General features: G+C 32.4%; 1 protein-coding gene across 1 annotated transcript; it reads left to right on the top strand.

The window, feature by feature from the left end:
* The first annotated feature begins 7,624 nt into the window (after positions 1–7,624).
* Positions 7,625–8,488, top strand: LOC115880083. Its single transcript, XM_030897214.1, has 2 exons — positions 7,625–7,943; positions 8,052–8,488. Exons 1-2 carry the CDS (start codon positions 7,625–7,627, stop codon positions 8,486–8,488), a joined length of 756 nt encoding a protein of 251 aa, XP_030753074.1.
* Positions 8,489–13,551: the final 5,063 nt, after the last annotated feature.

The following is a 13,551-nucleotide window of genomic DNA, read 5'->3' as shown; positions in this document are numbered from 1 at the left end:
AATTGAAACTTCTACACCCTGTATCTCCGAAACTCAGTATTTTAGTATATACATTTATACAAACTTTTTTACTTTATTTTTATCTGTAGAATAAACTGCCGAAGTTTCCGGAATACAGTTCGGACCGCCCCACTGTGGTCAATTTTTAAAAATTAACAGGAAAATATTAAAAAATCTGATGAGGCTAAGCGGCGTCAAAAACTCCATAAGTAGGCTTTGAAATAGTTGCTAAGAACATTTCATTAACAAATATGTCAAAGGTCGTTGCGAATTTACTGTTATTTTGATTGAAAATGCAGTATAGTTGACAAACTAAACTAAATAATCTTGTTATTTGCACATGAATAAAGTTTTTAATTTGGGTATTCCGTGCAAAAAGTTATATGTCATTAATACTATCTAAAATGGAAAGAGCAATTGTTGGTGGTAAGTTTTTTGACATTAATGTTCTTCTGTTGAGTATTAAATATGAGTAAATAATTTTGATGTGGTTAGATTTTTTTTTTAATTATTAGAATATACATTTTTTTAATGAACTAGAAGAAATAAGTCTTATGAGGTTTCAGTTTTAAATAAAGTTAAGTTGATAGTTAAACCATTAGACAACTTTACCAAACCTACAAATTTACCGTCCTAGTCCGTCTGTTAAGTCCAGGCCATTTTTTAGAATGTATTGCCCAGATTAAACGCTTGGAGGTTGTTGATTTTTTAAAAGCAATTGTTAGCAAAATCTGTAAGATCCATAGTATTATTCTTCTTAGAATATGATAATTTTTAAATATCTAACATATGCAAATGATCGCGACCAAAATCTATTTAAAATAAAAAATAACGAAACTTTTCCAAGTTTTTAATTATTATACACCCTGTATAACGACCTGTTCTTATTAATTATATTATTAATGTAATTTTATGATACCTAACATATAAAATCGGATATAGTTATTAATCAAAGTTAAGTAATTTTCACTAATATTTTTTTCCGGCTAATTTGACAAAATTGACCACAGTGCGCCCTGTATATTGTTATTGATAGAATTTTAATTAACATCATGTTTTTTGCTGTTTTAAAATGTTAAACAAAATATATTTAGTTCACTTGCTACGGAATGGGGTAATAATAGTTATCAGAAAATGTGATACAACAGGACAAAATTCAATTATATTTTCATGTTTTCTTAATTTTCTCTAAAACGGAATGGAAATTTGGAAAAGCGCAAACGAGATTAACCAGAACGAGCAAAAATTTTAATCTTTGTATTTTTCTCTAAATGTCAATAATACAAAGATCTTTTCTCTTGTAAAGACAATCCAGGGACGTACTGTAAAAAATGCTTGCAAATTCAACAGGTATGTGTTTTGTGGGTTCAAAATATACTACCCCTAAATTTAAGACTCACCCTGTATATTTAGTATATAACTTAGGTATATACTATGCAAATTTCGACATTAACTGATAAACTTTTTTTTATATACTTTAATGTTAGTAGGTCGACCACGGGAAAAACCGAGCCTACACATATATAATAATGAATTTAAAATGTGAAACGATCGAAAAATGACGTCAGAGTGACGTTCTGAATTATATTAGATGATAATTTTTGTTGAGCTAACCCTTATTTATCATTTATTAAAAAAATGACGTAAAGCACATCTGATACAAATACATACATCCAATACCAATAATTTTTGAGAATGTATCAAGGGCTATTGTGACGCCGTTTTTTGGAATATACGGTATTCCTTTATTAATTGAGTCATTGCCATTTTTCTTACAAATAATTTGTTCAAAGTATTTATTAACTTTTCTGAAATATTTCGTAATATTCAAATAATTAAAAAAAGACATCAACTAACTATATTTTGTCCACATTTAGAAATACTTGGAACAGAATTATATTAATTTTTTTTCAAAAGAAATTTTTCCTTCTTGGCTTTGTTATATCAATTTATCTATTATATTTATTCATTTAACGCTTTGTATAAGTATGTAGTGTGTTTCATGATTTATGACGTTTGCAAGGCATTAATTTTTGATTCATTAAAATATTTGTTGAATATTATTTAGTACTCCAAATGAAGTATGTATTTTGTATTTAGCATATGCATGTCAAATAGTATTAAAAATCTTTAATCAACGATATCTTGCCAAATTTTGGAAATACGCCTAAAAACTGCATACAGCAAAACCACATTTTTTCTTCTACGATTATGTTACTTTATTAAATGTATTTATTTATTAATTGAACCACTGGCATTTTTGTTACAAATATTTTGTCAAAGTATTTATTAACCTTTCTGAAATATTTTGTAAAGTTCAAATAAAATTAAAAAAACACATTAACTAACGATATTTTGTCGAATTTTAGAAGCACTTTAAGGAACAGAAATAATTATATTAATTTTTTCCAAAATTAATTTTTCCTTCTTGGCTCTATTATATCAATTTACTGTTTAACGGTTTGTGTACGTATACAGTATTTAGTATGTTTCATGATCTATGCCGTTTTCAATGCATTAAATTCTGATTTATTAGAATGATTTGTTGAATATTATTTATACCTTAATTGGAAGTATTTTATAATCACAATTTTTTTACGTAAAATAATTAAAAAATCGTCAACCAAAGATATCTTGCCAAATTTTGGATATACATCTATAAAGTATACAGGGTGGCGCACCTCATTCGCCTCGGTAATTATACAAAAACGGAAAGATGTAGAAACATAAAATAATTAAATAATTTTTTTTAAAATATTCCGTTTTTGTGTATGTAATTAACCGAGGTGAATTAGGTGCGCCACCCTGTATAGAACAAAACCATTTTTTTTTCTATATTTTATGAACATTTATTGTATTTTTCTAGTATGATATTTGTCATCTTTTTTGCTGTTTCAGATTTATTCTTTTTATCGTACTATTTTTTTCATATATTATAATTTTGTTAAATTTAAATGTAAAAGACAGTTATATTGTCTAAAATCCAGATTTTTTAACTTTATATTCAGATTAAGCTTAAAGTTCTATTCAATAATATATTCAATGTATAATATTATTTTTATAGTTTAATAATTACTCATAGTTGTTATGTTTATGAATCTGTATTAGTAGCTTAAAGTATTAGTCTAAGATTATTGGTAAGATTTGATGTTTGTTTATAATAACTATTATACAGTGTGGTCCGAATTGTATTCGGGAAACTTCAGTATCATATTCTACAGATAAAATTAAGTAAATAAGTTCGTTTGAAATGCTTCGTTTTGGAGATACGGGGTGTATAAGTTTAATTTTTATTTCGATTTTTCCCAAATAATTTCTGAACTAACGGCGATATTTGGATAAAAATTAGTGACATGGGAAATTTGATTACGATGTTAATATGACTCCTACTTGTAGGGGGCGCCACCTAAGTATTTTTAACTGGTTTGAAGAGTAATAACTTTTCGTTTGTATCTGTATAAAACTATTGAGTAAAAAAATATGCCTTTTCGCCGTTTTTCACATAAAAAACGTTTCTTGGTAAATATCGCTACGACTAATGGTTCTCGAGATATTTAGAATCGAAATAATCAATACATATCGTCAACGACAAAAATTGAACATCTTGACAAGATAGGTATTAGACTGAAATCATAGGTTTCAAATGTTTTTGTGCCAAAGGTACAATAGAAACTGTTTCACCATAATTTTTTCTAGAAAAATCTTCCTAACTTTTTCTAGAAAAAAAATTCTAGATCTTTAAAAAAAATAAAAACCCAAGTTTATCATTTCAGTCAAATAATTGTCTAGTCAACATTCTTTGTCAATATGACATATTGATAATTTTAATTTTAAATATCTTTAGAACGTTTACTCATTTTCTGCCTTTTTTACGTAAAAAATGGCAGAAATGTTTATTTTTTTACTCGGTAGTTTTATACAGGTACCGATGAAAAGTTATTACTCTTCAAACCAGTTAAAAAGTGTACGTGGCACCACCGACAAGTAGAAACCATATTGATATCTAAATTAATTTTCTCATGTTAAAAAATAGCCACACACTAATTTTTATCCAAATATCGACATTAATTCAGAAATTATTTTGAAAAAATCTAAATAAAAATGAAAGTTCTACACCCTGTATCTCCGAAAGGAACCATTTTAGGACATAAATTTATACAATCTTTTTACTTATTCAGAATATGCTGCCGATGTTTCCCGAATACAATTCGGACTACCCTGTATATTATTTTTTGATATTTTTGCTTTTATGATGTTTAAGGTTGATAATAAATATTAAAACAATTTACTATTTTTTAGTTTATTCTGTAATTTCTCATGTAAAAAATATCCAGTTACCAATAGTGGAGTGCTTTAAGTTGACTTATGGGATACAAACCTCGGAATTCATTTACTGTGAACGGATTTTTATAAAACTTTTTGAATTGTATTGTTAATAAGATATATTACAAAGTATACCCATTTAAATTCGTTGCTTTCACTTTAGTATTTAAATAAACACATATTATAACAAGATGGCTCCGTGTTCCGAAAAAAGCTCGGTATCAGGATTCCTATTTGAGATTTTCACTCCAAACCTTTTACAAAATATTCGTTTAATGGTAGTTTACATTTCAAAGATATTTTTATAGATATATAGGGTGAGTCAAATATATTTTTACACTAAAGTTTTGGTTTTTCAAATTAAATGCTTTATATTTGTTTAGTTAAGTGAATTTGCTACACAATTCCTGTTCCAAAAATACCTTAATACCATAAAGTATATTGAGTGGTTTTTGAATTATGACCACGTCCTTGAGGACGTCAATCTAGACGTCCAGGAACTTTCGTATGAGAACTTCTAATTGAGACGATCGACTTATTGTAAGTTTTTCGCTAAGAAACCGCCGTTTGCCAGCTTTTCAAATTTATAATGAATTGCACCTAAGAAACGTACGTATTAATTAACGGACTATAAGAAGACTAAATGAAGCAAATCTTATGTCAAGAAGTCCTGCTTCGGGCGCAGAACTTACTAGATCTGTTGACTAGGAGCAAAAGCAAAGGCTGCCTGATGTAAAAATTACGAAAAAATGTGTCTTCTTCGAAAGCGAATATTTCCAACAAAAATAAAGCTAATGAGATGAACCAAAAAAGATGATAAAATTATTTTTAAATTTGTTGCTGTTTTAACATATTCCACGGGTGTTTCAAACTTTCACGAAGATATCAACATTTTGTTTTCCCTCGTATAATTAACAGCTTTTTATTTTTAATTTAGGGATACTAAAAAGTCAAATAGTTTGGCTACATACTGCTTAAAAAATTATCAAAATCGGCCCACTAGAACAAAATATTAAACTTTAAAATACATCAGTTTTAAGGTGCACATCCTTCGTACCGGTGCATGTATTTCAAAAACTATACATTTTAGTCATATACTTTTCTAATGAAAGTGTTCCATTACAAAAAATACAACTTTGATGTGTAACTTTCTTTGGGGACACCCTGTATATCTCTATATAATTTTAGAAAATGCTTTAAATTGACTTACATAAGCTCACAAAATTTCACTTTAATACAAACTTTTGTTCTCCTTGCAAAAACCGCCTCGTATATGGAGGCGCCACCCTGTATAATTCGATTTCAATGATTAGAATATAAGCAGAATAGGTATAGCTTATGCATTAGATTCATTTATTTCAATAAATTTACTTAGAAAAAAAAAATAAAAGAAATCAAAAATTGAAGAAGGAAATAACTAAGAATTTACTAAAATTAATAAAATAAAAAATTTAAAGCAACGAAAAAAAAATTGGTAAACATGTTAGTATTTTATCTATAAAACACAATATATAGAAGGTTTCACAGTAATTCATTCCCAGTAATTGAATTCCGAGGTAAAAGTCATAAAAAAGTCACAATTTTTATCCAATTATCGACGTTATTCTCTATAAAAAATGAGATATAAGCTGTGATATAAGTAAAAGATACAAAAAATGGAAGACCGCAAGAGTCTTGCATGCTGGCCTTGCACTGTAGGTCTTGGTTTTGGTCTTGCACATAAAACGCTAGTCTTGGTCTTGGTTACATCTGTAACTAGTGGTGATCGAGACTGGCGTTGGTCTTGCTTTTTGTGCCATACTGTATGTTGGAGGACTGAAGTTGATGTTACACTAATGAACTGTTATGAATACTTCAATAATTAATTAAAACAATAATTCTATAATGAACTGGTGTCTTGGAGGACACAATGTTGGTGACTTAACTGTCGTGGCTGGTGTGTTGCAGAATTTCGAGTTGCAGGAAGATCATGGTTCATGAATCCGTGTTTTTGGGAGCGTTAAGTTGCCTATTTCCGCTTCAAATGATGTATGATTTATGATATTTTTCCGCAGTTAGTATTTGCCATTTCTTTAGTTCGCTCAGCTTTATTGCTAAAATTGGACCAAAAATGTCAAATCGGGCTTCCTCGGGCGGAAGGACGTTTAACATGTTTATTAATGGATTGCAATACTTCATTTTCTATATTTGTTGAATCTGATGAATTTATTCCAACATTTCCTTTTTTGGGTGGTTTAGGGGACTTGTCTGGTGTAGAGGTAGAATCTGTTTACGAATAATAATCACCTCTATTTTGTGAAGGCAAAAAATCGCTGGCCATTGAATCCTGTCCATTTTCCTGAAACAATAATAGTTTATTTACTTTTTTTACAAACAAGATGAATGGAAAATGTAGCGAAACATTTTGAAGAAAGATAATTTATCACTGTATTCACAAAATTTCAATCTTTGTTAGTATTGTAACGGAATTTTTAATTATTTAATGTAGTAGTTTAGGCTTTCGCGGCCATCGTTTGAAGAATTTTGGTTTTTCGGGTTATTAGGCCGTCGTCGGTTAGAATTGCTTCCTAACGTTTCGCTAGCACGAGTGGCTAGCATCTTCAGAGGTGTGTTTGCTCCGATTGCTCACACTAGACTGATGCCTCCGCGTCGGCGTAGCGCGTATTTATGCGTCGGCGGAGGGGCGTGGCTTGTTCGGGTGGTAGTTCTTCCGGAACTGGTCTACTTCTCTGTGCTGCTACTTTGGTCCTAGATATAGCTGGATGCCAAATTCTGTTAAGGTAGAAAGTTTCTTCCTTCCTGTTGAAATTATTTGGATGTTTGTGAATTTCAACAGCTTCCCTGACCAGACGAGGATGATATCCAGATATCCAAGACATTATTGCCGGAACAGAAGCTGCCATACGTAACCTTCCTAACAGTATCGCAGACGAAATCCGATTTGAAACGGTCAACATATTGAGAACTGCTAAGGCTCCAAAAAGTAATCTGTCGAGGGAAGAACATCAGGCTCTAAAATCGCTGAATGCTGACAAGGACATTCTGGTCTTACCGGCAGACAAGGGGAATGCTACGGTAGTAATGAAGTCTGAGGATTATAGGTCCAAAATCGAGGATCTACTGGAGCCCCAGACTTATAAGTTTCGTTATGTGGACGATACATTTGTGGTTTGGAAACATGGACGTGACAGCCTAGATGACTTCCTTCATCACCTTAATTCGCAGAGCCCGAGCATAAAATTTACCATGGAAACCGAAGTAAACAACCAACTGGCCTTCCTCGATGTGCTTGTCAAAAGAAATGGCGACCTTTTGGATCACCGTGTATCGAAAACCCACTCATACAGACCGGTACTTACACAAACTATCAAATCACCATCCAAGCCAAAAACAGGGGATTATCGGAACATTAGCAAATAGGGCAAGACGTATCTGTGCTAATGAACACATCCAAGAGGAACTAAGTCATTTAAATAAAGCCTTTCTTGCCAATGGCTATAATGACAGAGAAATAAAGGCGGCGCTGGCACCTAGGCAGAGGAGACCTGACGCCAATGAACAGGAAAACATCATTAATAAGGCCTTCCTTCCATATGTTTCCCAGGTCACCGATAGGATTGGTAAAGTTCTCAAGAAGCATAACATCAAAACCATATACAAACCTACCCGAAAATAAGGGACTGCTTAAGACCAGCAAAAGACAAAAAGAGAACCATTATCCTCTGCAGGGATCTACCGTATACCTTGTTCCTGCGGTAGCGTATATATTGGAACTACCAAACGCTCAGTAGGAACGAGACTTACGGAACACAAGAGAAACTGCAGATTAGGGCAAACAGAGAAGTCAGCCGTAGCAGAACATGCTCTAAGAGATGGTGACCACAAAATCCAATTCGAAGACACCCAAGTCATTGCCACAACATCTGGATATCATCCTCGTCTGGTCAGGGAAGCTGTTGAAATTCACAAACATCCAAATAATTTCAACAGGAAGGAAGAAACTTTCTACCTTAACAGAATTTGGCATCCAGCTATATCTAGGACCAAAGTAGCAGCACAGAGAAGTAGACCAGTTCCGGAAGAACTACCACCCGAACAAGCCACGCCCCCTCCGCCGACGCATAAATACGCGCTACGCCGACGCGGAGGCATCAGTCTAGTGTGAGCAATCGGAGCAAACACACCTCTGAAGATGCTAGCCACTCGTGCTAGCGAAACGTTAGGAAGCAATTCTAACCGACGACGGCCTAATAACCCGAAAAACCAAAATTCTTTTTAATTATTTCTTTATTTTCGAGAAAATTTAGTCCAAACATAAGGTATATTTTGTTGATGTTTGACCATCAAAATCTTAAAAATAAAGAAGTTATCTAAAAATGTGCTACAATACCGACATAGTATAATCCTTTATCTTTAATTTCCTTCTTCATTTGTGTAAAAATACCTAGCCAGTTTTACATAAAACGTTAAATGCCGATATTTTGCTGCTTTTTCGGATTAGTGAAATGGACTCTTAACCTAGTAGATACCATAATTTAGACATCAATACATCAAAAAAGTAAACAAAAACGAACCAAGAAACCAAAGCAATCAAAACACGTTGTAAGCTAAAACGCGCCTGTTTACGAATTCCAATTGCCGAGTGCTTTTCAAATCTTGAGCACTTCCGAATCACTTCCGCAAGAAGTTTTTTGCGTGTCTATGTTTAAGAAAATTTCTAGAATGAGAAACAGAAACGTGTTTTTATGTAACTGGTTTCAGCTTCAGCTATTCTACAGGGTGTCCCACAATTAGTGCGACAAACTGAAAGGGGTTGTAGAGGGCATCAAAACAAGTCATTTGAGTATAGGAACCCATGTCCGGAAATGTGCCGTTTTGGCAGGAGGTGAAGTGAAACGTAAATTTCAAGTTGCATTATTTATTCAAAACATTTACAAAAGCTGCTCAAAGTGCCGTCTATTCTGTTGAAGACACAAATGCCTCTTCGCAGTTGATAGTAAGGCGTGCAGTCCGTGTTGGTACCTTAGTGCACGTCCAGTCAACTTCCTTCCGCTCATTTTAATAATACCGGACACGGGTTAATTCCTATACTCAAATTATTTGTTTTGATGTCCTCTACAGCCCTTTTGAGTTTGTCGCACTAATTGTGGGACACTCTGTATAGTAAAGAAAAACTGAAAATTATGCATTTCCGCTGAAAAGTTCTCGTGAGTTCAGGGGTGGATGGGCCATATGGGAAAACGGGAAAATTCTCGGTGGGCCGGTGGGCCGGTCCCGATCAGAGCTCAAAAAAAGATTGGATTAGCAAAAATTAAATGGTTAATCTTCTAACTAAAGTGACGTAAGATTCTTAGTGACTCCATAACTAACTAATCAATTTGCATCAGTATAATTGTCAGTTGATTTTAAACATAAACACCAATTTGTAAAATAACTATTGTAAGATGTCTTTCTCTGAGACACTTATAATTTGAATAAACATCTGTTCGGTTTGAAGATTTTTATTATACAAGGTTGATTTATAAGTGCAAATATTTTCAGGGCTGGTAGATCTCAATAAAAGAAACATAATCTATTCTCTTTACCGTGTTTCAAATAAGTCGATAACTGAGTAATTAAAGATTGAAAATAAAAAAAAAGATTTATTTAAAAAAAATTGAGCCACCTAAATTTTTCTGTATTTGCATCGCTTTGAGTGCCGTAATATCAGATATTAAGAAACTATACTGTGGGAAAATTTGCGTAAAAACAGGAAGTTCTAAAAAGTTTTTTTAAAATATACAGGAAAATTTTAAAAGAAGATGCACGCCCTTTAACATCTTTTTTTACAAAAAAAAACTCATAGACGTGTTCTTTGGGTCAAAATATACCAGCCCTGAAAATATTTACACTTATTTAAGACTCACCCTGTATAGTTTTAGCACTATTCTTTTTATTAATAACTAATAAATATGACTGACTGGCAGCAGAAAAAAAAAATGAATAGCATTAGGTAAATTTAAATAGTCTCGATCTAAGTGTATACTAAGAATAGGTAATAGTAGTACCGTAATCTACGGTAGCGTAGATTGACAACTGGGGGTCTCGGTGCAATATTTTTCGAGCTCCTCTTTGTAAAAAGGTAGACGAATTTGACGCGAACCCTGCGGTTGACGGAGAAAACATGAAGATGGCTATCTCTATGCTTGGTTTGAATCTTAGATTAAGAATAATTTGAATTGGGGACGGACTAAAAGCCAAGTCTGAGATCTAAAAGCCAAGTCTAAATTGTTGTTTAAAATGTTGCTAAAATTAATTTACTAAAAATTACTGAGACAGCAGAGAAGAGTTAAATAAGGTTTAAACTAGATTAGATAATAAAATATTAATATGTCTGGAAAATCCAAATATTCTTATTATGGGCTGTAAACATAGCATTACCTTAGAACACATTTATATCCAGTGCTACCTAGGCAGGATGTGTATGGATATAAATGTGCCTACACCTAAAAAACCTAGGCAATACCTAACTGCCTAGGTATTGCCTAGGTTTTTTTTCGTTTGAGACATGGCATTATCATACAAGATGCTAAATGTACAAAAGTATAGAGGAAAAGTGATAAGAACTATATAATGACCGAAAAAATGCAACGGTTTTAATTTTTAATGGCGACCGCGGTTCATTCAGTTAAAAACACGTATACTCGACGAGGCTACTCCTACTGCTGTACCAGAAAAGAGAGAATTTCTTTCTACAATGTGTAAGAAAGTATATACCTGAAAGCTAAAAATAATGTATTTCACAGAGGATTAGGCCAGCTTAACTGAATGAATCAGGAAGTCTTAAAGTTTCTCAAAATCGTAGTCTATTCAAGATCAAATTACTGTTATAGATAATGGAAATAAAGCAGTAGAACCCTGTAAAACTGAGCCATTTTGTAGTAAAAATTCAGATGTCCGACCCAATATTGATCTTTATGAAAATTTTGATCAAGACAATTTCAATTTTTTAAAAAAACCGGAGGCAAAAGGGCTTTTTTTCGCACAAGCGAAACACTCACTTATACATATAAGTATTAATAAATAAAATATGTTTCTTTGTTATGGTCATTTTGTTTTTGTGGATTTGGGCCGGTTGCCTATTATTCCCGGGCCGGTTTCTACTTCCCCATCCACCCTTGCGTAAATTATATTACTCTATTTGGAAAGACTTCCAAATACTAAATAAACAAATATTTCTTACATAACTGATTTGAGCTAAACTAAAGTAGCCCTGATTTCAGCAATTCTAAAGTTGAAAAACTGAAAATGATACATTTTCGCTAAAAAAATTTCGTGACTTTCTATTTGGAAAGGCTTCCAAATACACGCAATAAACAAATATTTCTTACATAACTGATTTTAGCTAAACGAAAGTAGCTAAAGTTGAAAAACTGAAAAAAGATGCAAATTTCCGCAGAGATTTTTGTGACACTATTCGAAAAGGCTTCGGAATACTAAATAAACAATTATTTCTTATTTAACCAATTTCAGCTAAACGAAAGTTGAGCCAAAAGTAGTACAGTGATGTGAAAACCAGCATCTTTGTATCTCTACTCATAAACGAAAAACTCCATAAAACATACGAAAATGGTAGCTCCAGCTCGTTGCCCACCACCAGGGGCGGATACAGGAATTTATTTTAGGGGGGGGGCAAATAAAAAGGAAGGCTTTTTTGAATAGTATGTCACAAAATTTTTTGTGCGGAAATGCATCACTTTCAGTTTTTCAACTTTAGAATTGCTGAAATCAGTTATGTAAGAAATATTTGTTTATTTAGTACTTGGAAGCTTTTCCAAATAGTAAGACACGAAAATTTTTCTGCGGAAAGCATAATTTTCAGTTTTTCAACTTTAGAATAGCTGAAACCAGTTACGCGAAAACATGTTTCTGTTTTTCAATCTAGATATTTTTTTTAACATAGACACGCAAAAAGACTTCTTGCGGAAGGGTACCATTTTTATTTCTTGATAAAATATTCTAAAATATAGCAAGATTTAAAAAGTACTCGGCAATTGGAATTCGTAAACAGGCGCATCTTAGCTTACAGCGTGTTTTGATTGCTTTGGTTAGGTTTGTTTTGGTTTGTTGGTTCATTTTTGTTTATTTTCGTTTTTTTCTCGGTACGGTATTGACTTCTATATTACAGTATCTACTAGGTTAAATTCATACCTACAAAGAAAAGTGTTTAGAATGTAAAGCAGGAACATGTTTTCATGTAGCTGATATCAGTTATTCTAAAATCGGAAAAAAGAGAATGATGCATTTCCGCAGAGAAATTTTTACGATTTTGTGTTTGGGGAGGCTTCTATACCGGATGCGTCTCAACAGTGGCTCACCCCTATAACTTTTTTATTTTTTTAGTGAAAAAAAAGAGATTTGGTATGTTAGTATATGACATAGATTAGGATTGATTGACGTATTCAATTGTCTTCGGTTACAAATTTTTAAATGGCACCCCGGTATTTTTTTCATTACTTTATTCAATAGAAAATGTCACTCTGAATAGAATGATATATCATACGTCAACTTTTGACATTTTCGCATGGTTTATTTGAAATTATAACTTGCGGTTCGTAACGAAAATTTGACTTGAAATGTGTGAGGTATCAAATTATTCGCAAAAAAATGCTTTTTCCAAATATACTAATGAGCCACCCTCGTTCCATTTGAAAAAAATGAGATATGACTAAAAATACGCTTTGATCATTTTCTAACTGGCCAGGACAAGACACTAAAAACCTAAGACGATCAAATCTATTTTTCCAAGGCTCCTTGATGAAGAATTAGTGTCTTTAACATAGCCATGGCACTCTAGATTGAATTTTTAAATACAACTTTTTATTAAGCGAGAATGTCAAAAGTTGACATATGATATGTCATTCTATTCAGAAAGCCATTTTCTATCGAATAAAGTAAAAAAATACGGCGGGTGCCATTTAAAAATCAAAAGTTGTAGTCATTTCCGGTGAAACAGGAAGTGGCCAAAAACAATTGAATACACCAATAAATCCTAATACCAAATCTCGTTATTTTATCTGGAAAAATAAAAAAGTTATAGGGGTGAGCCACTTTTGAGACGCACCCTATACTGGATGTTTTGTTGTTTTGTATATACGTGATTTCAAATAAAAAAAAACTTGACTCCAAAACCCTAATATTTAACCCAATTTACAGATTTTAGGGGGCCTAGGACCCCTGGGCGCCCTT

This window comes from Sitophilus oryzae, unplaced genomic scaffold, assembly GCF_002938485.1.
Source record: "Sitophilus oryzae breed Bouriz unplaced genomic scaffold, Soryzae_2.0 scaffold_1614_pilon_pilon, whole genome shotgun sequence".
NCBI lineage: Eukaryota > Metazoa > Arthropoda > Insecta > Coleoptera > Curculionidae > Sitophilus > Sitophilus oryzae.
The sequence above is the reverse complement of the archived record's forward strand: the minus strand, read 5'-3'. Positions and strand labels throughout refer to the sequence as shown.

Coding starts and splice junctions, on each gene's coding strand:
- LOC115880083 (XM_030897214.1), top strand. CDS start 7,625: ATGGCGACCTTTTGGATCACCGTGTATCGAAAACCCACTCATACAGAC. Junction 7,944..8,051: donor CCAGGTCACCGATAGGATTG/GTAAAGTTCTCA, acceptor TATCCTCTGCAG/GGATCTACCGTATACCTTGT.